This window comes from Nerophis lumbriciformis, linkage group LG08 (genome assembly GCF_033978685.3).
Source record: "Nerophis lumbriciformis linkage group LG08, RoL_Nlum_v2.1, whole genome shotgun sequence".
Taxonomy (NCBI): Eukaryota; Metazoa; Chordata; class Actinopteri; order Syngnathiformes; family Syngnathidae; genus Nerophis; species Nerophis lumbriciformis.
The window spans coordinates 36,133,402-36,158,722 of record NC_084555.2 but is presented as its reverse complement, the minus strand read 5'-3'; the positions used below and the strand labels follow the sequence as shown (position 1 = coordinate 36,158,722).

At 40.2% G+C, this 25,321-nt stretch overlaps 1 protein-coding gene across 5 annotated transcripts in view; it reads left to right on the top strand.

Annotated features, from left to right (window-relative positions):
• Window positions 1-24,795, top strand: part of ktn1 (kinectin 1) — a 35,088-nt gene extending 10,293 nt beyond the window's left edge. Inside the window, exons 2-36 of one of the 5 annotated variants that reach the window (XM_061968809.2) lie at window positions 3,709-4,439; window positions 4,998-5,147; window positions 6,201-6,302; window positions 6,365-6,510; window positions 6,594-6,698; window positions 7,235-7,375; window positions 7,675-7,781; window positions 7,914-8,058; window positions 8,560-8,656; window positions 8,748-8,932; window positions 9,064-9,153; window positions 9,239-9,276; window positions 9,364-9,454; window positions 9,531-9,599; window positions 9,678-9,715; window positions 9,803-9,893; window positions 10,054-10,122; window positions 10,564-10,601; window positions 10,761-10,851; window positions 10,971-11,083; window positions 11,175-11,250; window positions 11,471-11,508; window positions 11,595-11,685; window positions 12,629-12,715; window positions 15,176-15,265; window positions 15,338-15,424; window positions 15,497-15,586; window positions 15,664-15,756; window positions 15,835-15,903; window positions 16,008-16,091; window positions 16,386-16,469; window positions 20,895-20,978; window positions 21,081-21,176; window positions 23,908-24,012; window positions 24,106-24,795. In XM_061968809.2, coding sequence (XP_061824793.2) covers window positions 3,710-4,439; window positions 4,998-5,147; window positions 6,201-6,302; window positions 6,365-6,510; window positions 6,594-6,698; window positions 7,235-7,375; window positions 7,675-7,781; window positions 7,914-8,058; window positions 8,560-8,656; window positions 8,748-8,932; window positions 9,064-9,153; window positions 9,239-9,276; window positions 9,364-9,454; window positions 9,531-9,599; window positions 9,678-9,715; window positions 9,803-9,893; window positions 10,054-10,122; window positions 10,564-10,601; window positions 10,761-10,851; window positions 10,971-11,083; window positions 11,175-11,250; window positions 11,471-11,508; window positions 11,595-11,685; window positions 12,629-12,715; window positions 15,176-15,265; window positions 15,338-15,424; window positions 15,497-15,586; window positions 15,664-15,756; window positions 15,835-15,903; window positions 16,008-16,091; window positions 16,386-16,469; window positions 20,895-20,978; window positions 21,081-21,176; window positions 23,908-24,012; window positions 24,106-24,135 — 3,840 coding nt within the window. In that variant the 5' untranslated portion in view covers window position 3,709 and the 3' untranslated portion in view covers window positions 24,136-24,795. The remainder of the gene's footprint in view (window positions 1-3,708; window positions 4,440-4,997; window positions 5,148-6,200; window positions 6,303-6,364; window positions 6,511-6,593; window positions 6,699-7,234; window positions 7,376-7,674; window positions 7,782-7,913; window positions 8,059-8,559; window positions 8,657-8,747; window positions 8,933-9,063; window positions 9,154-9,238; window positions 9,277-9,363; window positions 9,455-9,530; window positions 9,600-9,677; window positions 9,716-9,802; window positions 9,894-10,053; window positions 10,123-10,563; window positions 10,602-10,760; window positions 10,852-10,970; window positions 11,084-11,174; window positions 11,251-11,470; window positions 11,509-11,594; window positions 11,686-12,628; window positions 12,716-15,175; window positions 15,266-15,337; window positions 15,425-15,496; window positions 15,587-15,663; window positions 15,757-15,834; window positions 15,904-16,007; window positions 16,092-16,385; window positions 16,470-20,894; window positions 20,979-21,080; window positions 21,177-23,907; window positions 24,013-24,105) is intronic. The other 4 variants (XM_061968810.2, XM_061968811.2, XM_061968813.2 and 1 more) reach the window with 4 other exon arrangements.
• The last annotated feature ends 526 nt before the right edge of the window (window positions 24,796-25,321 follow it).

The following is a 25,321-nucleotide window of genomic DNA, read 5'->3' as shown; positions in this document are numbered from 1 at the left end:
CTAGAATGTAGTTTTATTTTTTTTAAATGTGACTAATCTACACTGAATATTTGCATGCTGAGGCCACCACGTCCGAACTGTGTGCAGCATTGAGGATATAAAACATTGTCTTGCTTTTATTCCACCACAAAAAAATGCTTTCTTTCTTTCAGTGCTTGAAGTGGGCAACTGCATCAGATCAAAGTGGGTGACACTTTTATATAAGGGTGTAACGGTACACAAAAATTTCGGTTCGGTACGTACCTCGGTTTAGAGGTCACGGTTCGGTTCATTTTCGATACAGTAAGAAAACAACAAAATATACATTTTTGGTTATTTACCAAATTTGTAAACAATGGCTTTATCCTTTTAACTTTAGGAACACTATAATAATTCTGCCCACGTTAATCAACATTAAACTGCCTCAAGTTGTTGCTCAGATTAAATAAAATGACAACTTTTCTTCGACATATTAAAAGTGCAACATTAAACAGTTTCAAGTCAACTCATCATGCTTAATTTATTACAGTATTTGGGAAGCCTGTAGTTGATTTTTATTATGTAAATGTTATATTTTTATCAACATGTGATAGCAGGGACCCTGCCATTCAAAACTAGGCTGCTACATTACTAATGATTAATGTAACTATAGCTGAAAAAATAGTACAATAGCAATAGGAGAGACTATTCATCCCTCAACACCATGGAGTTCATGTAGGCTTAATGATGCAGTTACATTATTATATCAACTATCACAGACAGAAACTCTTCATTTAACATAATGTCCATTTTTGCTGCTTCAACACAGCTCAATCAACACAGAAAACGGTAAAGTGAAATAACAGGCAGACAGGGCTTTGCTGTCCATAACACACACACACACAGCAAAATGAGCTAACGTTACGCTAAAAGCTAATTAGCCTTCACCTCAAGCCAGGATTGCGAGCGAGCTGAGCTGCTGTTTGTGTCTTGAACGTCAACTAGCTCATAGTGATGTTAGTAGTAGTTGACTGGGAGGTGTTTATTATAATTTGGGGAGTGTCCGCTGCCTGATGCTTACCTGCTAAACACCTATCCGCTAACCCCACCGCAGAAGCACTGACTTCATGCGCTCTGAATACGCACTGCTGATTGGCTGTTACCGCTCTGAATACCATTGCTGATTGGCTGTTACCGCACTGTATGTAACCAATCAGATGGTTGTGTGGGTGGGACAATACTGGGTGCTGTGTAGAGTACTGACAAGAGACAAAGGAGAACAAGCGGAGCAGCTTGTTAAGACTTTAGCTTAGGCGGCTACTAAATATGTTCGTGTAGAAACTCGTTCGGTACACCTCCGAACCGAACCGAAACCCCCGTACCGAAACGGTTCAATACAAACACACGTACCGTTACACCCCTACTTTTATATGCTGTTGTGTTTTGGCCTCTTGTAAACCCATCCTGATGCCTTTTTTGTTGAATGAAAGCTTAGTTACAACATAAGACAGAAAAAAAAACTAAAATATATTTAACCTAGTGTCTTTTTATCTCCCCTTCTTATGCCAAGTTTATGACCTTCAATTTTCAATGAACTGAATGTAAAGTAAGGAGTAAGGGACAAGCGGTAGAAAATGGATGGGTGGATGTTTAGTTGCCAGGCAGGGTCAGTGTTGGGTAATTGGATCATAATACTAGGGAGATCAGGGTGAAAGACATGCTCTAAGTAAGCATTATTGATGTGCCAACAACTCCACCAGGGCAATATTTTATACTTGAGCCAGTTTACGTTCTACAGACCTGTGCTGCTTGTTTGCATCAGTGTGCATGCCCTTCATATATATATACAGCAAGATTTATTTTGATTAGATGTGCATTGATTACCATTTATGTTTTTGTTTTTAAAACATCATAAGAGTGGTGATGGGCCGGCCAATAAAGAACCGTTCAGGAATACTGGTGGGTACCAAAAGCTTGTTCGGTGTACAGGTACTTACAAATGTACCAAGGCACTGACAAATGAAAAAAGATACTGTATTGCCTATGAAAAAAAAAAGTTTGTATTTTAATGCTGTGAATGGTGCTGTCTTTGTTCTCACTGCACCGACACAACATTTTTTTGTTCTCCACGAATCACCTTTTGAGGCGCGCTTTAACAAACACTGGAACGCTGAACATCACAATAACATAAATATTAACACCAGCAAGTTTTTAAAATATGTAGGCGTCACATTTAGCTGGTTGGCCTGTTGCCAAGTATTAGCGTTGTCAAAACAGCCTACTGCAAGTGAATTGACTGGATTTCATAAAACGCCTTGAACTGTTTTATCTTTAACGGTGTGTGTTTTACTTGTGACATGTCTTATCTGTGTAGTTTTAGCTTTAGTAGTGTTTTAGTATTCAATTAAGCACAGGCCAACAGTGGTGACACTAAATTGTTAAGTATTTGATATAATGGCAAATCATTCTATTCTAACCCAGTCCTAGATCAGCTGGCTATTTGTAATCATTTTAGTGTTATATGATTTCCTGTTTAAATAAAGCCCATAATAAAAATAATTTTTTGTTCCACTTTATTTTAAGAAGTATTGAAAGACGTATTAATACTACTACCAAAATGTTATCACTACTTGAAAAGAAATACCTATTGATGCCTTAAGTGCTAAATAATTGCGAACTCAGCCACCTGCAACAAGTGCTCGGAAGATGATATGCAAGTTACATCTTGTAAGTAATGTAGCAAGCGCCTTGACACGCCAACAGCAGCACACACTTTCAACACCAGAGGGACCATGCGCTAAGGCAGGCGATATGGCTGAAAACTGTATCATAATGTACGTTGTTTTATGTTGATTGATATCGATAATTATTTATATTTTTTATGACTATACACCAGACAATAAATACAGTAATACGATTTTCAACTTAACAAGGGTGCTATTTTTAAGTGGAGAAGGTTTCTGGTAGCCAGGTGGAAAGTAATAGCAGTAAACTTGAAGGTACTTGCAGTTTTAAGACACTAGATGTCAGTAGTGTATAAGCTTTTGATCATTACAGAGTAGTTTAGGAAGCTACTTATTAAATCGAAAAATTGGAAGTGTCAGGATGTTGCCGCACCGTCTGCATTAAAACCAACAAAACTAAAGACAAGTTTCTGTTAGTTTATATACCAAGATATCACAGTTTCTCTTCTCACTCCATGCAGAGAATCCACAGCGAGGCAGAAAGACGGCGCAACCAAACTTGGTAGTGCATACTGTAACCTGATTGGCTGTTAGCTTGTCACTCCCATTGCTCAGTGACACTTTCCTGTTTAGCTGGGTTCCCAGAGCGCGAGTGACTTCATGCAACAAATCTTGCTTCATAATGTCTTGTTTCTTCCGACTAAATAATATAAATATATAACAAATGTTTTATCGAACGCATTTTATACTGATATTGATTGTGTCTATCGCAATATATATTGATATTGTTTAAGCAGCCAAGCCCTACCATACGCACATTTCATTGTCGTTCTCCACACCAACATACCAACTTCCTCATTATCCACCAATCAGACAAGCGAGGTGCGTTCACAAATTCTGAATGTCTACATTAAACATGAGCAAGTTGTTTCCTGTGTACGTTCTGAGTTCCGTTTTGCTGCGACTATTATGACAATTTGTTGTGGATTTTATTTCATATTGTTTAATTTACCATTTTATTATTGAAGCGTTTAAATTACCAGGCACTTCTCTCCCTTTTATGCAGAATGGCGTTGGATATCTACGACTCTCAGTACCTGCTCATCCTAATCCCTTTACTGGTGGTCGCCCTCCTCTTTATCTTCTTCATGCTCTTCACTAAAGAAACATCTTACGATGAGGTGCTGGCCCGGCAGAAACGCGACCTTAAGCTGCCTCCATCCAAGCCAGACTCCCGCAAGAGGAACGACAAGAAGAGTAAGAGTAAGAAAAAAGAGAGTGCCAGTGTGGCTGGTGGAGGGGGCGGCAGCGGTGGTGGAGAGTCAGAAGAGGACCAGGGGGACTTTGAGGTGATTGATGGTGCCCAGAGCTCCATCCTTGATTTGGTTGAGGAACCAGAGCCATTGTCTGCAGCTCCCCCTGATCCCCCAGCATCTTCTCCCAATGTGCCTGTTGCAGCTTCAACAGAGGCTTCTGTTGGTTTGAGGGAAAGAAAGAAGAAGGAGAAAAAGGCAGCAAAGGCCGCCGCCGCTGCTGCTGCTGCTGCAGAAGCCGCTGCAGAAGCCGCTGCAAACATTGTTGTGTTAGATACAGCAACATCTCCCCCACCTGAAGAGCAAGAAGTAAACAGCACAAAGGTGGTCAGCCACAAAGCACCAGCACCTATCGTTGCCAGCAAGCAACCCAGCCCACCCTCTCCACAGCTTGAGGTCCAGATACAGGTGGCCCAAGCTGCTACTGTGGGTCAGACCCCCCCACAGGCTTCCAAGAAGAAGAAAAAGCAGAAGTTGGAAGCAGGTTGGTTGCGTATATTGTTCCGTAGCGTCTTATTTTTTAATTGAATGGAATTGGAATCAAAATATTTACGAATGACTGGGACTTGTGATTTACCTCTTTTAAAGCATTTTTGTGACAAGAAGTACAGGTGAGATACATTTATTGCTTAATGGTTAGAATCAGATTAATTCTGATCAAAATCAGATTAATTCTGATCAGGGTTGCATTTCCTTCAGTAGTTGTGCAGCAGGATGCACCAGCTACATTAAATGTATGACACATACCAACATGTCAGCATTTTAAATTGCCACTTTTTGAATTTTTAAGAGAAGGCAGAAAGTTCTGCTGACCAATCAGTTCACTGCAGTGTGTCTATCTCCACCCACTACAGACGTATCAAAGAATATCATGTCCACTGACTTTGCAATGTAAAGTGAGCCAAACCCTACCGCTTGGTGTTAACAAAGCTTTTGATTGAGCGAGACTGCCAATCATTGCTACCTAACGCTTGGTGCATACGTTAGTAATTTAGTTGAAATTCTGTATGTAATTGTTTACGCTGATTCTGTTATTTTTCAGCGAATGAACAGCTGCCAGAACTCAAAGTCAAGCAAGCTCCCACTCCAGCCAAGAAGGAAGCACCTCTTCTGGCTGAAGTTCTCGACAATGCAGCTCAAAGTTCAACGGGCGGAAAGAAAAAGAATGCCAAGAAGCAGAAAATCGAGCATGGTAGCAAAAAAATACAGATCATTTATCAAATGGTTTTGTGAATAACAAGCTTGTGCAAAATTCTGAATTTGGAGATTTAATTCAGTTAATTTGAAGAATTTGAATTGAATCTGTGGCACAGGGGTTAGTGCGGCTGCCTCACAATACGAAGGTCCTGAGTAGTCGTGAGTTCACTCCCGGCCTCGGGATCTTTCTGTGTGGAGTTTGCATGTCCTCCCCATGACTGCGTGGGTTCCCTCCGGGTACTCCCGCTTCCTCCCACCTCCAAAGACATGCACCAGGGGATAGGTTGATTGGCAACACTAAATTGGCCCTAGTGTGTGAATGTGAGTGTGAATGTTGTCTATCTGTGTTGGCCCTGCGATGAGGTGCCGACTTGTCCAGGGTGTACGCCGCCTTCCACCCGATTGTAGCTGAGAGAGGCTCCAGCGCGCCCCGCGACCCCGAAGGGAATAAGCGGTAGAAAATGGATGGATGGATGGAATTGAATCGGCATCACGCCACGGGATGTTGAATTAGAATTACAGGAGGTGGAAGGAATTTGATAACAAATCAGGAGAAATTCCTTACAGCATGTTTAACAAAGGTTTTGGCTTAAATACTAAAATTACTTTAAAAACACTAAAATTAATCAGTAATCGGGAGTATTGCAGTTCACGGTGGTTTCCTAGTGTCCTTCTGGGATTTAATTATTTTTCCACCATTTGCCATCATAAAAAGTTATGACACCAATACATTTTATTTATAAGATATATTTTTAATTGTCAATGATAAGACTTATTGTAGATAAAAAATATGTGCACATGAGGTTCATAGTAATATTTCTTAAAAATATGATTTATAATGTAAATTATATTTCTGTTATGCACCAAAGTTATCAATGGGTATTTAAATTCTACTTTGTTTGCAACCTCTGTTCAAATATATGAGATTGAATTGGAATTTGGGAGACCTCTAGATTTAATTCAGAATTTAGCACAAGCATAGTAGATGTGTTCTCAAGAATGCGTTCTTCTGAATGTGCTAATCAATGTCTCTTCCCCTCCAATCAAGTTGAGGTTGACTCAACAGCTTCTGCCAACCACCAGGCAGCCCACAATAATGATCTACCTTCCAAGGGAAGCGGAAAGAAACCGAAGAATGAGACTGATAAAGGTTAGAGAAGAAAAAACTAAGTTCACAAATTAATCTCTGTGAAAACTTCATGAGTGTTGAAGTCTGTTGCATTACAGAAAACACAGAGGTGAAGCTAAAGGAGCTGCTCTCAGCTCTGTCCACCATCACACTGTCAGAAGCTGAGGCTGTCAGCTTGATTGCTGTCCTCCGAGAGAAGAGCCCCATTGCTGTGGACGCCTGGCACAAAGTGAGAGACTTTGAAGTGCCACATATGAAAATGAACAGGAAGTTTTAAAAGTTTTTTTTTTTTATCTTGTCTTTTGCAACAAGTCTGCTACAAAATCAGATCCGGCTGCTCAGGAACGTGGGCGTCTCCTAACTACTCTTGAAGAGGAGGCCTCCATTGCCAAGGATAAAGTCAAACAACTCAGTCAGGTGCTAATCTCCATGCTCTTACAAGGACCCAGCTAATTATGTAATGTGCAGTATGTTTTTTTTCAATAGGGGTTTTCCATATTGTTACTAAATGTGAATCAGATCTGAATGAAACTTTTTTAATGGGGAAATTAATTCAGCCTGCATAAGAATTTTGATCAAACGTGGTAGACGAGTTCTAAAAAAATGCGTTCTTCTGAATGTATATCAAGACAATATAACATACATCAATAAACGTGGATACATATGTAAAAGTGCAATATAGTTATCTGTACAGTAATCTATTTATTTACATCTGCACCTTATTGCTCTTTTATCCTATAATGAGCTTATGCAACAAAATGTTGTTCTTATCTGTACTGAATTTCAAATTTGAATGACAATAAAAGGAAGTTTTACTCATAAGGTTGAGCATTAATAAGAATAAAATACCTATTCCTCGTAAAAACGCACACACACAAAAAAATCTTATCAACAAACCAAACTATACTGATATAAACATGGACTCCTTGCTGACTAATTCATTTGTGATCCAGGAGCTCCAAGCTGAGAAGAAAAAGACAGGCCGAGTGGAGGCTGTAATGAGAGAGCAGTGTGCAGCAATGGAGAAAGAATTGGGCCTCATGCAGGCCAAAGCACAAGGAAACTACCAGGAGCTCCAAACCATGCAGATCAAAGTGAGTCTGTCATGAATTGCTTGAACAATTATGGAGGCAAGAATGCATTAAAGTTATAGCACCTCAATACATTTGTACAAGCATAAATGCAACTATTATGGAGTAGCAGCAGGTCTCCAAGGTGAACAGCCTCTGGCTCATGTGACAAACTTCTCATTCCATGTAGCTATGTCATCTTAATGAAGTAATGTGCAGTTTAATATATTTGTAAACTGTCATTTTGTGGCTTCATAGGGACAGTACCGTAGTTAAATTGTTGAGTATGTCAAACAAAGCTGTACAACTTTTTCAAACTGCAGTTCCAGCAGCTGAGGGAGCAGTTGGAGAGTCAGATCTCTCACCTGCAGCAAGAGAACGGCATTCTGAGAGATGCAGTCAGTTCAGCTTCCAACCAGATGGAGAGCAAGTCAGTGCAGCTTCTTAATACTTTCATCACTACATCCATACTCTTACAGCATCCCTTACACTGCAGCTTTTTAATGTATTTTACATAGTTTATCGGTGCATGTGCTTTTTGTATTTTTGTGTTGCTTGGCAGAAATTCTGCCGAAATTAACAAACTCCGCTCTGAGTACGCTGCGCTGATGAAAGAGTTGGCGGACAACAACGGCAAGCTGCAGCAGGAAGAGCACCAGAGGAAGTCGTTGGAGGTCAACTACAAGCAAAATGTGTCTCAGCTGGAGGTACGTAGAACCAGATGCACTTTTGTGTTTGTTTTGAAAATGTCCAGTTCCTCTCTGCAATGTGCATAGTTCCCTATAACCTTAGCATAACACCTCTCTCATGGGTGTGGCAGCATTGCCAGGGGGGAGGGGATTCTAGTGGAAGTCCCGCGGTAGGGTGTGGAGAGGGTTGTTGCCTTTGTAAGCAGGGAGGCTTTTGTCTGTGTAGTAACACCACCTTCCTGTGTAACACCCAGATTAGCCTTTCCTGTGTTTTCATTAACCGTGATCGGAATGAACTTGAGTTTTGAGTGGCCATGTTAAGGCTTTCCCAAGAAAGTACAAGTCAGAAAGATTTTTCTTCATAAACAATCCATAACTAATGTACCACTGTAGGTAAGGATTGTTAATGAGACTAGAGCATTGTAGGATTGATCATTATTGGAAACTGAAGTACAAAAAAATACAATATTTGTACACTTATATAAATCACGACAAAAACAATTGTTTTCCAATTCCTAGGCCCAGCTACAAGATGCTAAGCGACGCTGGGAAGAAATGCAAAACTTCCTCCATAGTGTCAATACAGAGCGGGAAAAACTTAAGTCCTCTAAACAAGGTGAAAATGAATCTCACTTTTAACACTTTCAATCCGTTAAAAGGAGTCAAGACACATAAAACAACCCAAGTTGCTTGTGTGTGGGTTACAGAGCTCCATAATCAGCTGATGGCAGTGGAGAGTGAGATGAACAACAAGAATAAGGAGCTTCAGACCCTCCATAGCAGCCTTACTGAAGCCATGGTGTCCAAGGAGAGGCTGGAACAAAGAGTGATAGACCTGCTGGAGGTGTCCCAACATAGTATACCTGACGACTCTTTGCAGGCTCGTGCTCAGGTGAGCCACCCAAACGAAGGCTTTGGAAATATTTTTTGTGTTGTCTTAGTTCCACCTTGTTGATTGCTTGATGCACGACAGAAACACTTGCATGCCTTTGAATAATAGTGATTGTTGATTATTATTTATAGGACCTCTTGAATGAAAACAAAAGTTTTCAGGCCCAAAATGATTCATTGCAAGCACAAAATGAGAACCTGCAGGCCCAGATCTCTACACAGGTATATGGGTCACAAGTCTACTTTTGCTCTCGTAGCTGTAATTGTGTAAGTAGGCTAATTAGATTTTTGTGGTTTCCCCATTTAGGCCAGCCAAATCTCCCATATTGAGGAGCTACAGAAGCTGTGAGACTCTTACTTTATCTGCATTAAAGGTTATATTGTGAGATTTCCGTCAACAGCGGCTTGTTAATTTGTCACCCATATATGCAGATTGGCTGAAAAGGAGTTGCAGAGGAAGAGCCTGGAGGATTCTTTGAATGTTGAAAGGAGCAGTGGAGCCAGCAGAGAAACCAACATGCAGGTCAAACAATTACATTTGAACACTTTTATTAGATTAGTCAAATAATATTTAATATGGTTCTTCGGTATCTATGCAGGCTCTGCACAACGAGAACATGTCAATGAAGGCAGAGATCCAAAATCTGCGGGCACAGATTTCTGATCAGGCGTGTACTTAAAATGTCTTTGTAAATCACAAATGTCTCAATGTTCCTCTGTTTGATGCACTCTCTTTGCCCGTGCAGACTGCCTCCAAGCTTGCTTTGGACCAGATCCAGAGAAGGTGTGTAAATAATGAAATATCTGTGGGGGGAAAAGTTATAACATCTGTTAAGAAATGTTTTTTTTTTTTAATACGGTCCTTTTTCAGTATCCAGGAAAAAGAGGAAAACATGAAAACTGTAGAGAGCCTGCTGGAAAAGGGCCTGATTGAAGTGGCCAATAAGGAAGATGAGCTAAAGGTGCGTCTTCCTGTTTTTTTTGGGGGGGGGGGTTTCGGTTTTTTTAACCATAGATCCACATTTAGTTGACATCAACATCTCTTTAAGTGGATCTGTAATTTACTGCTGCTCTGTAATATTTCTTCCTATTTTTAATCAACTGTGTATTTGCCTTACCCAGACTGTAAGAGTAGAGAATGAGGCTCTAAAGCAAGAATTGTTTACTCTTCAGGGAAAGATGGCATATCAGGTGAGTCTTAAAACTGAGGAAATTAAGCATTTTTCTATGGTCACACACAATGGAAGATAAATGACAAGACATATCCTAGTGTGAATAAGTTTTATTCCCACAAAAATTAAATGCTGCAGTCTGAAATTAGCAGATGCTGTCTTTCTTTAGAGACCTGCCATAAACTATTTGTCTAAAACACTGGGTAGGTTATTGGAAAAAAACATTCACATTATCACATGAAACTGCTTAATATTGATGATACTGTTGATGTTCTTTAATAAATTGTAACTTTAACAGTCTTATGATATTCTCTTGTTTTAAAAATAATGTTATTAAAACTTAGTTCTTGTAATATTTAAGTGTTATCCTCTGTTTGCTTTTTTACTGCGTGGACCCAATGCTCTTTTTGTAATTTTCCTTATTCCAATCTGATTGGGTAATGTTTTCATCTGATCCCAGGTATCATCAGAGTCAATTGTGCAAGAACTACATAGCAAGTAAGAAATAGTTTTTATTAGTTTTGCCTGTGCTGTTTCATGTGCAATGCCTTGAAAACTAGTGGCGCCACCGTCAACTTTTTTTAGATCTTTCTGCATGTCTTTCGATCTACGAGATAAAATTACATGAAATGATTTTTTTTTAATTGTGCTTTGTAGGATCCAAGAGAGGGATTTTCAGCTAAGGTCAATGGAGGACATTCTGCAGGCAGCACAAGACAGCTTGTCAGCCAAAGCAAGAACTGTCGAGGTGTGAGCTTTTTTTTCCATCTGATCTGTGAATACATTACACAGTCCCTTTTGCCCCAGATGCCACTTTGTCCCAGTTAGAGCTGTTGTCTGTTGTCTGAAGCCATTTTTGTGTCACAGGGTCTAGAACAGCGGCTTGCCACCCTGCAGGCAGAGATGGAGCAGCTCAGACTGAAGGAGCCCTCGGAAGAACTTACCAGAACGGGTACCCAGCTTCAAGAACTCCAAGCTCAGTAAGCAAACTCCCCATTACACACTACCAATTATTCTTATTGAGCTCTGCCCAATCAGACCTTTTAAACAAAATCCTCACCTGGTCTGCAGGCTTGCTGTGAAGGACCAGGAGATCCAACTGATACAGATTGAGCTGAGAGACACAATTGAGAGGGCACAGCAACAGGTAAGTGAGGAAAATGGCTCATACGAAGTGTGGCGTAACCTCCTCAGAGCCAGTGTCCTTTGCAGTGGACAGTTATGTTTGGCATAACAGGCATTTCTTAAAAGTGTAATGCAGACGCGAGAAAAAGACCAACATCAAATGTCCACTCTACAGGATTCTTGTTCTTAGAAGGGTATAAAACACAAGCTTAATCCTTTTACGCTGCTCTTCTTCTCATTAGTCTGTAGCTGCAGTGCCTAGCCCAGATCTTCTTACAGCGTGAGTTCGGTTTTATGCTCAATGACTCAATATAAACTCACTACTAATAATATTCGTTGTACATGATTGGTTGTGTTGTCTCACAGGTTGTCTGAAAAGGAGAAGCAAGTCTCAGATCTGCAGTGTGAGCTGTGTGAGCTCAAGGAATCTCTGGATCTTCACAGAAAGAAGAACAATGTAGGTTTACATAGAGGACCTTAGCTACTAAGTAGAAACACAAAGCCCTGTGAGACATCCACCCACCCCTCTTAGGTTCTCAAAAATCCCTCCTACCCCACATTGCACACATCCATACCCTCCGCACCCGCTTCCTGCCCGCTGCCACGTAGCATCATTTTCTATGCTTGTTTTTTTTTTTTCTCAACTGCAATCCTGTGTTTGTCCTGTGCCAGTATGATGGAAGGCATCAGTGAAGATTACTTAAGCTGAAGGTTGCGTAACAGTGCTTCCAGCCTACTCCTGTTATGCTCACCGTTTATGGCTCTAGCAGGCTTGTCTGTGCTTGTGGGTGATTCAGAGCATTAGAAATGCGCCTACCTGTTTGGAGTCGTGCTTTGATATAGAAAAGCACACTTTTGGACATTTTAGAATATGAAAAAATGTTATACTGCGAGTACACCAAACAATGATTCAATCGCTCTTCAAACATTAAACCTGCTCTATTCAGGTGATTGGGTTTCGTGCCTTTTACCTGCATCAGGCGTATACGGTAGTTGAGGCCTGTAATTTGGAACACGAGTGAAATCATTAGTCACTGTTGAAATGAGAAATGAATTCCTTTTAGTCCTTCATCCATGTTGTTTGAGGCTCGCTAAATGGCTTTTCCCTGAGGCTGAACAGCATTTCTTTGGGGCGGTATACAGCTCAGTTATGAGAGTTGCCGTGCCAGCAAATTGAGGGTTTCCAGGTTCGATTCCCACTTCTGCCAACCTAGTCACTGGCGTTGTGTAGTTGGGCAAGACACTTTACCCACCTGCTACCAGTGCCACCCACACTGGTTTAAAAATGTAACTTAGATATTGGTATCACAATGAAAAGCGCTTTGAGTCACGAGAGAAAATCGCTATATTAATATAATTCAATTCACTTCACTTCACTTCTTTGGAACTGACCAAAACAGGAGCTCCGGGAGAAAAACTGGAGTGCAATGGAAGCTCTGTCAGCCACCGAGTCCATGCTTCAAGGAAAACTCAGCAAAGCTGTCAAGGTTTGATACCTGATCCGAGTCTACTTCACTCTTTGCAATCTGATGCATCCCCCGTCAAATTTGCCTTTTCTATAATGCCATATTTGATCTAGTTATATTTTTCACCATCCATAACAAAGCTGCATACTCATTTAGCGCACTTGTCTTGTGATGCTTGGCCTCAATTTGACAATTGGCAGTGAGGCGAGCTGTTGAATAATGCGACTCATTTTAGGAATGTACTGCAGTATCTTAACAAATACTTCTAGATTCGCTTGTAGACAAGTTTTTTTTTAACCTTGACATGAGTGTGATGAGTGTGCAGTCAAACATTGACTGAGATTAATGGTCATCCCTTTGCTTGCTCCTATAATATCATTCATTAGCTGCATGTGTTTCCTCCATCTGTCCTGTCAATATATTGACTGTGCTTTTCATACAGTTTCAATACCATTGTTGCTTTTACGGTGGAACCTTAAAAGTCTAATCATTTGTTCCGTAGTGCTGGTCGACCTTCAATTTGTTCAAAAGAACAATTTTTCTCATAACTGTCACTCTGACATACATATTAAACACAGCTGTTTTAAACAATGTTCCTACATTGACTGTCAAATATATACAAAATAACTATAAAAACTATAGTCATATACTAAAACTAAATAAAACTACCGCTTGATGTACAATAGACGTGTAGTGCAAGGAAACCTCTCTGCGTGAAACTTTAAATTGTGCACTCGCTATTAACTAAAGGGGACCTATGATGATTTTGATTTCCATTTCAAACTTCCTTGTGTTCCAGATAATACGTATTGGATATGCTTTTGTGTAAATGTTCCTTACATTTTGCTCCACGGTCACTTTTTTAACTCGTTTTATGAGTCTGTAAAATGTTCAATTCCCAGATTATGTTTGAATCCATGCCCAACACACCCCAAAAGTGTCTTTTGAAAACATTTGCTGTTAAATATCTATATTGAAGTCGTCATTGCAATTTTTTTACCCAGACATGGTTAAAAAAGTAACTTCATAGCCATGATAAATATTCACCTGGTCACATTAGGTTAACCCCTCTCAATTTGTGGGGCTGGCACGGTTCGATGCTGGGGAAGTTGCGTGTGACCTCAGGGAACTTGCCTTTTTTTTGCCATACTAGTATATGATGAAGTATATGTAGCGCTTGACTCCACTCTGTCTAGGGTGGGAGACCAAGAAAGACCGGTGTGGTGTTTTCGTTCATGTTAATAAGGATACAATGTTATGCAGAGGTGTACAAGGTACACCTGCACGCTCTACGATCAATTTAGAGTGTGCATAAAAAAGCTGTTTATAGCAGCATTTATGTCACGTCGGTGTTAATATGCACATGCCACGATTATTCTAAAATAAGACTTCAACTTACCTTATTATTGTTTTCCTCATGGCCTGAAGCAGAGAGTGAGTAGCTCCTGAGAGGTAAATAAGAGCTTCCACCTCGCTGTGATGTCACAACATAGCCAAACTGCAAAACCCCACAAACGGGGGCATCTAAGATTGCTTGCAAACTCATGCCAAAATGCACAAACCTAATGACTTGATGCTTTGACATTGCTTAACATGAGTGTCCAACATTGTAACACTATTTAGAAGTCATAAAATACATTTAATTTTTTATGTTTATTTTTTTTAAGGTCCCCTTTAAAAATAACCACCTGGTTTGTGTGCGATGTCTGGTGTTTGTCATTTGAATTTTCAGGTTCCATTGTGTCTCATATGATGTGCAAGTAAATGCATTTGCTTGCTTGCATGATTTCACATGTCGAAAGATGATTCCAATATGTTTGCCGTCGTGTGATTGTGCATACTTTTACTGTTGCAAGGACGGGTATATGCTGAACCACAAGCACTGCAGCTGCGCCTCTGTCACGTTTTTAGTACACTTATTCAATAGACAACCTGCTCTCAGGGAGCTCCTTTGCAGCTGCTCCACAATGGCATGGCTCACAGTGACACCGTATGTTAATGTGTATGATTGTGAAGGTGTCATACATTCTCCCTTAAGGCCACTGAGTGACAGTGTACGATGCTGCTTTATTGTTAGGGTGATTGCAGAGCTTTGTATCAACGAACACTTCAAATGTACTTTTTTTTTAATGTCACTTCCAAATAAAAATGCTTTCAAATTTTGATAGGTGGTTTAAAATCTGACACTTGGAATAGGGCTGAGGTTTGTAAGCTATTCCCTCAAGATGCCCAGTCAGTAGAGAAGGGATAGCATTAGAGCCATTTGATTGGACCATTTTGAGGATATGCCATGGTACCTTTTACATTTCTGTCAAATACGTGCACCTTTTGGTGAGTGTAGTGTTAAAACCGAGGAAAGCAATCATTTTATGCATTTCCAAACAATATACAAATGTTTTGATCATGCCAAAATACTTGTAATCACATGATCAAAAGATTTCAGTTTTTGGTCTCCATTTTCCCTTCTGTCTCATGACTTAGGAGAACCAGGCGACACTGGCATTGTCTGAGGCGGAATGTCGCGACTTTCTGCACAGGCTTTTGCCCAATGTGCCTGTGCCCAAAGAGCAGGTATGAGTACTTTTTTACACTTTAAATCAGCATTCAAATACATTTCTCCATCTCTCCTCTGCTTTTCTTTAGAATCATCAGGAGTGGCTCTGCAGTTTTGAGCGGAATGTCACTGAAAGTTCAGCTGCACAATCTCCCCCTGCATCAGGGGACATTGAGGTAGATTCGAAACAAAAATATCAAGTATTGTTTTAAAAAAGACGAGTGCTACAAAAGCTTGTATCCTGCCAGGAACTATCTGAAAAGTTGAAAGAGGCAGAGGAAGCCCAAAGGATTCTACATGTAGACTGTGAGACGTATAAGAAGGTTTTGGCAGAGACGGTAAGTTCGGAGTTTGGTGTTATTAATATGCATGTCAACGGTGCGTGACTCAACTGCTGCTCTTGCAATATCCAAAGGAGGGCATCCTACAGCGCCTTCAGAATAGCGTAGAGCAGGAAGAGTCGAGATGGAAGGTGATGGTGGAGCTATCGCAAGTTGAGCTCAGAGAGGTGAGAGACTTTTATCAGGAGATGCAGCTACAGTCTTTGCTGCATTTAGTTGCATTATTCTTTCTCTTCTTACTCAAGATGAGCCAGAAAGTCACAACTCTTGAGCAGGAGATCAAGCGACTAAATGATGCAGCAGAGTTGGAAAATGTCAGTCCTTTTTCCATTGTATCTCTACTCAATTCCTTGCTGATATATTGTGTTTGCATGGGTGGCACTGCTATTGTCAATGTATGCTTCTCAATCTCTTTCAGCTGAGAAGAGAAAAGCAGCACTTGGAGTCTGAGCTGGAAAGGGCGGAGCGGGAGAGTGCCACATACGTGACTGAGGTCCGAGAGGTGAGAAAGAAAAATCTTAAGCTTCAGACCATAGCATTAATTTCCTAGATGCACAAAGATGATTGCGTGGCTGTTATTTAAGACTGTACAAATGCTTCGTGTCTGGAGTATTTTTGAACTGTAACTCCAACCGAACTAACTTTAGAGTCCACGTTTGGCTGTTTCACACTGAACATTTTCCCGTGTGTCATTAGTGCACCAACAGCATTCTGGTGTAGGTGCCTCACCACATCACTGGCCATTCTGTTTACTGGACCCCCCCAGTAAACACATTCTCTCAAACTTAAATTTCAGCTCAAAGATCTATTGACTGAATTGCAGACCAGACTTGATGGCTCTTATACAGAAGCTATCAGGCAGAATGAGGAGCTGAATTTGGTAAGCGTTACTCACCCTCTTACGGCTCCTTTTTAAATCAACACTTCCCTATCATGCTCAGTTTAGGTTCTTCTGCATAATTGTAGGTCATCATTCATACCCTCACTTAACTTTCTTCCTCACTATGATGCTGCAGTATTTCCCACAATAATATTAAGACAAGTGTTTGTGTTGTCAGTACAGCGGTACCTTAGGATACGAGGAGGGATGGGCATCAAAACCCAGTTTTAGCACCGGTGCCAACGTAAACGGTAGTCACCACTTATTTCGGTGCTAAATGAATGCAGACTCAGCCACCTGTAACAAGGTTTTGGCAATTATATTGTCCAAGTAACATCTTGTAAGTACGGTAGTGTAGGGTCTTAACAGAAGCCCACAAAGTGTGATGCTTTTTCTAAGCTTTATTGTTGACATTAACACGCCAATACAGTACAGAGCTAGCCAGTAACACAAATAGGACAACACAGTGACACGACTTCCTCATTATGCATCAATGACAGTAAAAGTATGGCGGTTGAGGTTGCATTCACAAACTACTGAAAATATAAGTATCAACAAGCAATTAGTTTTTTGTACATTCTCTGTTCTGTATTTCTGCATTAATGATAATTTGTTATGGATTTTATTTCTTAGTTTTGAATATATTTAATTTAAATAACGGAAATATTTCAATTCCTAGTGGGTATTATGAGTATCCCAAGTTTTGCGAGAAACCAGATATGTCTTGGCTAATTATTATGCTGTGGGTTGCAAGCAAAATTTTGGGTTACGAGCCTCTCATCGTTAGTTGGTGTAGCGAATACTCACAGTGAACACCACATGTGGGGGTGGGGCGTGGTCAATATGGCATCATATAATTTGCATATCTGCAATTACGCATATATTTTCTTTAAAAAGGTAAAAAAAATGTATACATAGGGCAGGGCGATATGGTTCAAAACTGATATCCCGGTATTTTCAGGCCAAATGGCGATATATGATATATATCGGTATCTTAAACCAAACGTGCAAAGTGCTGAAGGTTGCTTTTATGTTTTATGGCTAGATAATCAGTGTTGAGTACTCAGATTACTTTTTGTTGTACGTAGTAACGTCTTGCTTATTTTTATACAATTATTAGTTAGACGTTACTATGTCAAAGCAGTTTTCGTTAATTTTATTCATTAACATTAAGTGTATAGCCTCACGTCTGTACACGGGGATAGATGGAGCTTCTACTCGCTCACTACAGTGAAGGCCGCTGGCTCTTCAGTTTGAAACTACCCTTCAGTCACCAAGCTGCTGCACTAGGTTAGTCCGCACGGGCTGTGGGGAGGCGCACTTTCAAGCCGAGGAGTAGCTAAACATTTGACACACCTGCAGAGAGGAGCTATTGCTAGCTGCTGTGCTAAGTCGCTAACAGATCTGAACAACATAAACAGGCGAGATTAGTGATAGTCACTACAAGGAGGGATATAGGTTCTCAAGCAAATTGGTATATGTGTAAATAAAGTTATAGTCACTCACCAATAGCCAAATGCAGTCGGTGACCATAGCATTGCATCACTCAGGAGTCGAGAAATTGGCACCGTAGCCACCATATTCTTTTGAAAAGTTTGTTGTGTTGCGTTGTTCTGCGTCTGAGAAGCCCACATAAACACTGAGCCAATGAGAATGCCCTGTACTGTGCCCGTCAGGCGCAGAGAAAAGCAAACGGCCGTAACAAAGGCACATCAAAAGACATTGGTATGGCGGTATTGTCTCAAATATATATATTTTTAAAATATACACGTATTAACTGTAATACCTGTATATCCCCCAGTCTTATACATACATTTAAAAACAAATATGTGTTAATGATAATTAGTATTATATTTTCTTATATAGTTTTGCTCTAATTTTTAATTGTTGCTGCTTATTGTACGATGTATCACAGGCTGCACTTTGTTGAGACTTTTCTGGCGACCTCTCCAATCCTTTTAGTGCAGTGGTTCTTAACCTGGGTTCGATTGAACCCTAGGGGTTCAGTGAGTCGGCCTCAGGGGTTCGGAGGAGCCTGCGCTGCGGAGGTCAAGACACACCCGACTCATCTTTTAAATAAAATCTTCTCCCTATCGGCGTACTATGGATACCCCCAAACAATGTTCCCTCTAATTTTCCATCTGATATGCAGGTGTGTAATTTGTTGTGAGTTCATGCACTGTGTTGGTTTTGTTCTTTGAACAATGTGATGTTCATGCACGGTTCATTTTGTGCACCAGTAAAAAAAACATAACTTTGTCGGGAATTTGGAAAAAAAAAAAATGTATTTATCACTAAAGAAGGGTTTGGTGAATGCGCATATGAAACTGGTGGCATTCGGTACCTCCAACAAGGTTAAGAACCACTGTTTTAGTGACTTTTTCTGCCAACTGTCACACTCGCATGACATCACACTTGCTTTGCGCTGCTGCTCCAGCTGGACTTACCCTCCTTGAAAGAGCGCCATTGTCCTCTTAACATTTGCACATTGCACATAAATTGCTGTTTGTGGGTATATTTTAGATTATGTTAAAGTATGTCCAGGTTGTAGACATGCTGCCTCCGTTCCACACAATTGCGTGCGTTTTGGTTATATCACAACGTCCTGTTTCAGCAGTGCAGTTTGAGTGATCAGACTTTTTTGGGGTGGCCAAATCTTTGGTGTATCAGTAGTCAATAGTGCGTAAATAATTGTCTGAATGTATCTATTCATACAATATATTACTTAATTTGGTTTTCACCTTAAAACCATTCATTTTTAAGGTGTGGTGGCTTTTAGTTTTCTATGGCTTGGCACCACGATCACTTACATGTAGGGGAAACCCTGGTCTTACTCGTTAGCATTAGCTTATAGCTGGAGGTCGACATAATTTTATTTTCCAACTATTATGACAAAAGAAGTGAGCGTGAAGGAGAGCACTAAGAAAAAGCAGATGATATTCCTTGATTTAAAAGACTGAAAACATGACCAAACTTGTAGCCAACTTGGTGAAGAAGTGGTTCGGGCATAGCATTGCTAATCTGCAGAAGGAGTTGATTACGCCAGCTAATTACGTTAAATAATATGTAAACACTGGACATTTATTCATGAAATATGGAGAAGCTGCAAATGGTGTGTTTGATGAAGTTAACGTAGATGTCCATTCCAAAGTAAATGCTGTATGTTATCATTTCATTACTTCATTAAATCACTGTAGTTTGTAGTAAGTTGCATTGTTTTTGCATAGTCAAAAACTGTGCGCATGCTTGAGGAGGTGTTTTGCACGCTTCTACACCTCACTTTTTCGGCAGTGGTAATGCACCTTTCCAGGGCTTGTGGAGATGCGCTGCATGTCTGGAGCTCTGCTCCTGTGGTAATAACTTGGCCTTTGGTGACCGCTTGTATTTGAATACCGAGTCGATGCATAAGAAAGGAAGACGTCCTGTCTTTTACATTTATCGTCTATCATTGGGAATTTGGATCTGAGCTCAACGGTCCGTACCGAAAAATGTGAATACCAATACAATAACAGTTGCCTCGGAGGGCCCAAATACTCGCTAAATATTGCAATGAAGTCGCTAAGTTGGCAGCACCGATACCTCCTGCTTATTCTCTGGCATACAAGGTGCGTTACTATGCGTACCGCCATCTAGGTAGTGCCAAATCTGTTGGTGGTGGTCAAAATGTATTTGTCGCGGGCCCACACAAATAAGTGAATGTATGGGAAACACTGAGCTGAGGATAGGGTCAGTGTCACGGTTTCTATTTAGGAGCTATAAATGAGGGACAAGCGGTAGAAAATGAATGGAAATATGACAAATGAGAGGCTATGAATGGTGACTCACTCACCCTTATTCACATTTACATGATTAACATAGCTAGCATAGCAGCTGTAGTATATCATCTCCTAGTGGTGTTATCTAATAAATAGCTTAGTAAGTCCACTTTTGTTCCTTTCGCAGTTTAACCAAGTCATTTTACTTAATAGTTTAGGTTTCACACTATCATTCTATCCTTGACTCTTTTTGTCTTGCCAGCTCTGTTTTACCTTTGTCTGGAAATGTATGTAATATTAAAGAAGTGTTGATCCTGTTAGTCAAACAACCAGTTTAAAAAGTACAGAGAACTGATAGTTGGCACATGAGTCAATAAAACCAGTTTCAACTTTAGTTTCAATAGAGCTTGTTTGTGAATGCTATAATCATACTGTGTTCTTGTTGTGGAGACAGCGCTTTTGCTTTTAACTGTTATCGTGTTTGAAAGCTGTCAACATCATTGTTAGTGCAGCTGATGAGACATGTGCAACATGGTAATAATGTCACACCAACAGAACCATTGTTGTTTCTCTCGAGAATTATTTTTGGAAATACTGTAATTCATGCTCAGATGTGGTGTAGGGACATTTTCATCATACAACATTGGATGACTTTGTTTTTGTCTTGCAGCTGAAGACCCAGCTAACCAAGACCTTGTCCAAGCTCGAGGCCGAAGAAAATGAGAGGCAACAGGTTGCTGGTGATCTTTATAAGGTAACATTCTATTTCAAAAGGCTAATATAGTTTTGGTGGCGGTTGAACTTTTCGCATCTTTTTGACACTTTTTTGGTTAAAATGTATTATTTTGTATCCCAGGCACAGCAATCTCTGGACCTGATCCATGGGGAGCTCTCGAAAGTGACGGACCATGCTGATGACATTATAGAGAACAGCAGTCTGTCATCACAAAAAGTATGTGTAGATATTATGAATTATTTTTATTACAGCATTATTATTATTATTATTATATTTTCTTTTAGCAGTGCCCTTACTTTAGAATTCCAATTTAATCAGAAATTTAAATATGCATATTTTTCCGCAAAAAGATTTAATGGAGCATCATGATCAGAAAAGCGATGTTGTAATGAAGCTCCTCAAATTATCCCATCAAATTTCTGTCATTTCTCTATTGCGCTCACATCCACTAGAGAGCACATATCCGTGACAAAGATCATTTTTGTTCAAATTTCAAAAAAATAAATATTCCCATAGCAAGTAATAGAAATAGTCAGGGTCAAACTGTTACTATCATAAAACATTTTATGACCAGTGCAATATATTTTAAGTAGCATTGTATCATGATTACGCTAGGGTACACAAGTCCTAATAAACAATTATAATACAACTTTGAAGTAGTGAGGTCTAACTTTGTTAGATGAATAACCATCACCCATGTTACATTTTTACTATTGTAAAATAAATTAATCTCTGTTGGTAAAACATTAAAACAAATTTGAAAAGGACGAAGAATGTGGCATCATGCTTGATCGTGTTCCTTTTGGAAAAACTGTTGCATAATAGCCAAAAGAAACTAAACTTACTGACTTAATACAGCGCTAAATTTATGTGACTCTGGAAGTCTAGATTTTCCAACATATTTATTTCGGCCTGAATATTTTTGGACGCCAGCTTGCGTTACACCAGTTTACTCCTCCCCCTTTAAAGCTTCCTGTGTGGCTTGCCAAGACGCACACCCCAAAAAAACTCTAACCTCACGTTGTGACTATGGATGCCTATCGACATTCTTTCAATTCTGATCTGATCTCGATACCAGAATTGACTGATACAGATGCTGTTCAGTTTGCTTTAATATTATCATCATCATTGTTGATTTAAATTAGGCTTTAAACACTCTTTATAGACAAGTGTACTTATGAACATATGCCTGGATATCACAAAAGGCAACTACAGTTAAGTAGGAAGTCTGGTTGGTTAGATTTAACGGTGCTCAAAATAACTGGCTGCAAACTTTGGAATGGATTCCTGAGACACAATGAAACAAAGCTTCACGGTGGTAGAGGGGTTAGTGCATCTGCCTCACAATACGAAGGTCCTGAATAGTCTTGGGTTCAATCCCGGGCTCGGGATCTTTCTGTGTGGAGTTTGCATGTTCTCCCCGTGACTGCGTGGGTTCCCTCCGGGTACTCCGGCTTCCTCCCACCTCCAAAGACATGCACCTGGGGATAGGTTGATTGGCAACACTAAATTGGCCATAGTGTGTGAATGTTGTCTGTCTATCTGTGTTGGCCCTGCGATGAGGTGGCGACTTGTCCAGGGTGTACCCCGCCTTCCGCCCGATTGTAGCTGAGATAGGCTCCAGCGCCCCCCGCGACCCCAAAAGGGAATAAGCGGTAGAAAATGGATGGATGGATGGATGGACAATGAAACACGAAGGCGAGCAGAGCCGGCATAACTAGTGGAGTCATTGGAACAGACAACGTTGTATGTATGGGTAATAGCAGCATGTTGCATCTGGATTTTACGATTCGTACTATTACGCTGATATCTGCCCCCGATGCTGGATTGGATCAGCCCCATCCCTAGTCGTGACGACACAGACTGTGAAGGCTGTGATTGGTCTGTTTTTGGTTCATTATTTCCTGTGTTTTTTTGAGTCGTTCAAAGAGTACAGCTTCCCTTCAAGCGGGGTTAGGCGCCCAACTGGATCATCAAACTTTTTCTGACGTGCTAAAGTATTTGAAATGTTCTACAAGATCAATACTTGTCATGATCTTCACCAGGATTGTATATTCCCTCTGCTCCTCTCTTGTGGCATTTATAACCGTCTTTACCATCGTTTCTTTATTTCACTGCTTTGCAAAGCCAGCAGGTAGAGCAGTTCCTCTTCTTTGCCAGAAAAACGTTAAACGTGGATTGTAAAAAATATAGTTTTATGGAAATGTCACTGAAAACTACAATGGGGACGGTAGTTACTATCTATGCTCGGTTGAAATTATTTGTTAATTTGCTGTATCTACTTACTGGTTGTTATGAATTGTTTCACAATGGAACTTCGAGTCACAAACTTTTAACTGGTTCTTGAACATGGTTCGTAAATTGAAAAGTTTGTATAGTGAAGCAGAGTTCCCCATAAGAAACAATATAAATATGAATATTGGGTTGCAGCCTCGACAGAAAGTTGAGGTTTGTACACTTCGAACACAATATAATAGTGTTAAACAGTATTGTATAGCAAACAAACATAAGGGGTGATAGATCAACTTTCTATTTCAAAACAAGCAGTGCTGTGCTGTATCCGCTGCTCTGCCATCACACGTACACGCACGCACACACACACACAAGCCACTACGGTGCCCTTCCATACGATCCGAAATCCTTAACTTTGACAACCATATTGCTACAATAATAAAATAAAATTTAAAGTGTCACCCACATTGACATGGAGCTGAATGAAAAGAGCAAACACAGAGAGAGAAAGGCTGAATGACTTACACAGAGACATGCTACGCACACAGAGGCATTCTTAGGCTGATCCAAAAGTTTGTAAATCAAAAAGTTTGCAAATAGAGGGTTTTTTAAATTGAGGTTCAATTGTGTTTATATATTATAGGACTCGCTTAGTTTCTTTGTTTGACACATTTACATGCAATGAAGTCTAATACAGTCATTTTGGGTTGACTAGGAAGACATAGACAGAAAGGAGAAGATGACTGCAGGACTTAACCAGACAGTCCGTGAAGTGCAGCAGCTGCTACGAAGTGTCAGCCAACAGCTCACCAAGGAAGCGGTAAGACCTCTTCTCCTGCCTTTATTGTTTAAACTGCCACTTAAATATTTGGATAGTGCTGACTTCCTTTTCTCCCATTTGTCTGTCATCCAGGAGGCTGACAGAGACCTGTCAAAGGTATAGCGAGCAGAGGAGAGATGCTCTCGCAGCCATCCTGACTGCACTGCAAGGACATCACAACCACCATCACAGCACACAATGACGACGTCAAACAACGGAACAGGCTGAGGTTTACTGTTTATACCAAACACTCCAAACACTCCCACCACATTCCTCTTCAGCAGCAGCATTGCAAGTTTTTTTCTGATCTTATTAACTGCATCCAGCATAATCTGTTCAATCTGTGTGGCAACCATTCTTCATGTAGTTCAGTGATATCCTTCTCGATACTGCGGTTGTTTACTTGTCACAACAGGGCAGTGATTAAAAAAAAACTATCGTTTTTTTTTTTTACTTTATATCTTAAATTAAAGAGTATGTACTGTTTTAATGTATCTGCTGAGTTATGTCACATTGATCTATTAGCCTCCCCACCACTTCTAAATACATAATGCACCTCTTTTCCATAATTTAGTCACTACAATGTACTGCAATTCCTAAAGAGAAGGGAGGCTGTCAGGTCAACCGTGTAGAGGTTTTAATTCTACTGTAACAACTTAAAGAAAATGTGTCCCATATCATCGGTGATCAACACTTGCTATATTGTTGCTGAGTTCATTAACACTGAAGTTGTTCTTTTTGTAACAGGTGGTGTTAATAAAAGGGATGCTTGATAAATCTGCCCATTGTTGTTGCTCTTCTTTCTCTCTGCCTATGCCACAAGAGGGCACACACGCCTTTAACAAAGTTCAACAGGACAATAGTATTTGTCATCTAGTTGTGTACTGCAGATCACTTCTGAATACATAACAATAATTGTGTTTAAGTCAGCTTTTATAAGAAGTTGACAGAGCAGTGCTCCCCCCATCCCCTCCCCCTCAACATTGTGCTGGAAAATGTCAAAACCATACTTTTCTTCTCCGCACACTGAAAGGGTGTCGAGTAAACAAGCCAAAGTCTGCAGCGGACAATTAGAGTAAATGCTGTAAGCTGTGCGTGTATTGAGGATGTCAGGACAATGCTGCTCCCTTAAGTGTATACAGTGTGTTACATTTTTTCTTTGGAATGTTTTAATTTAGTTTCACCCCTTCCAGGTCTATTTTTGTTCAGAATCAAACCACTGTTGGTGTTCCAACAACAGTGCTGTTGTGTTAGGGTGGAGGGTGTTGTACTGGGATCAGGGTGTAAGCAACATGGGATCAGCACATTC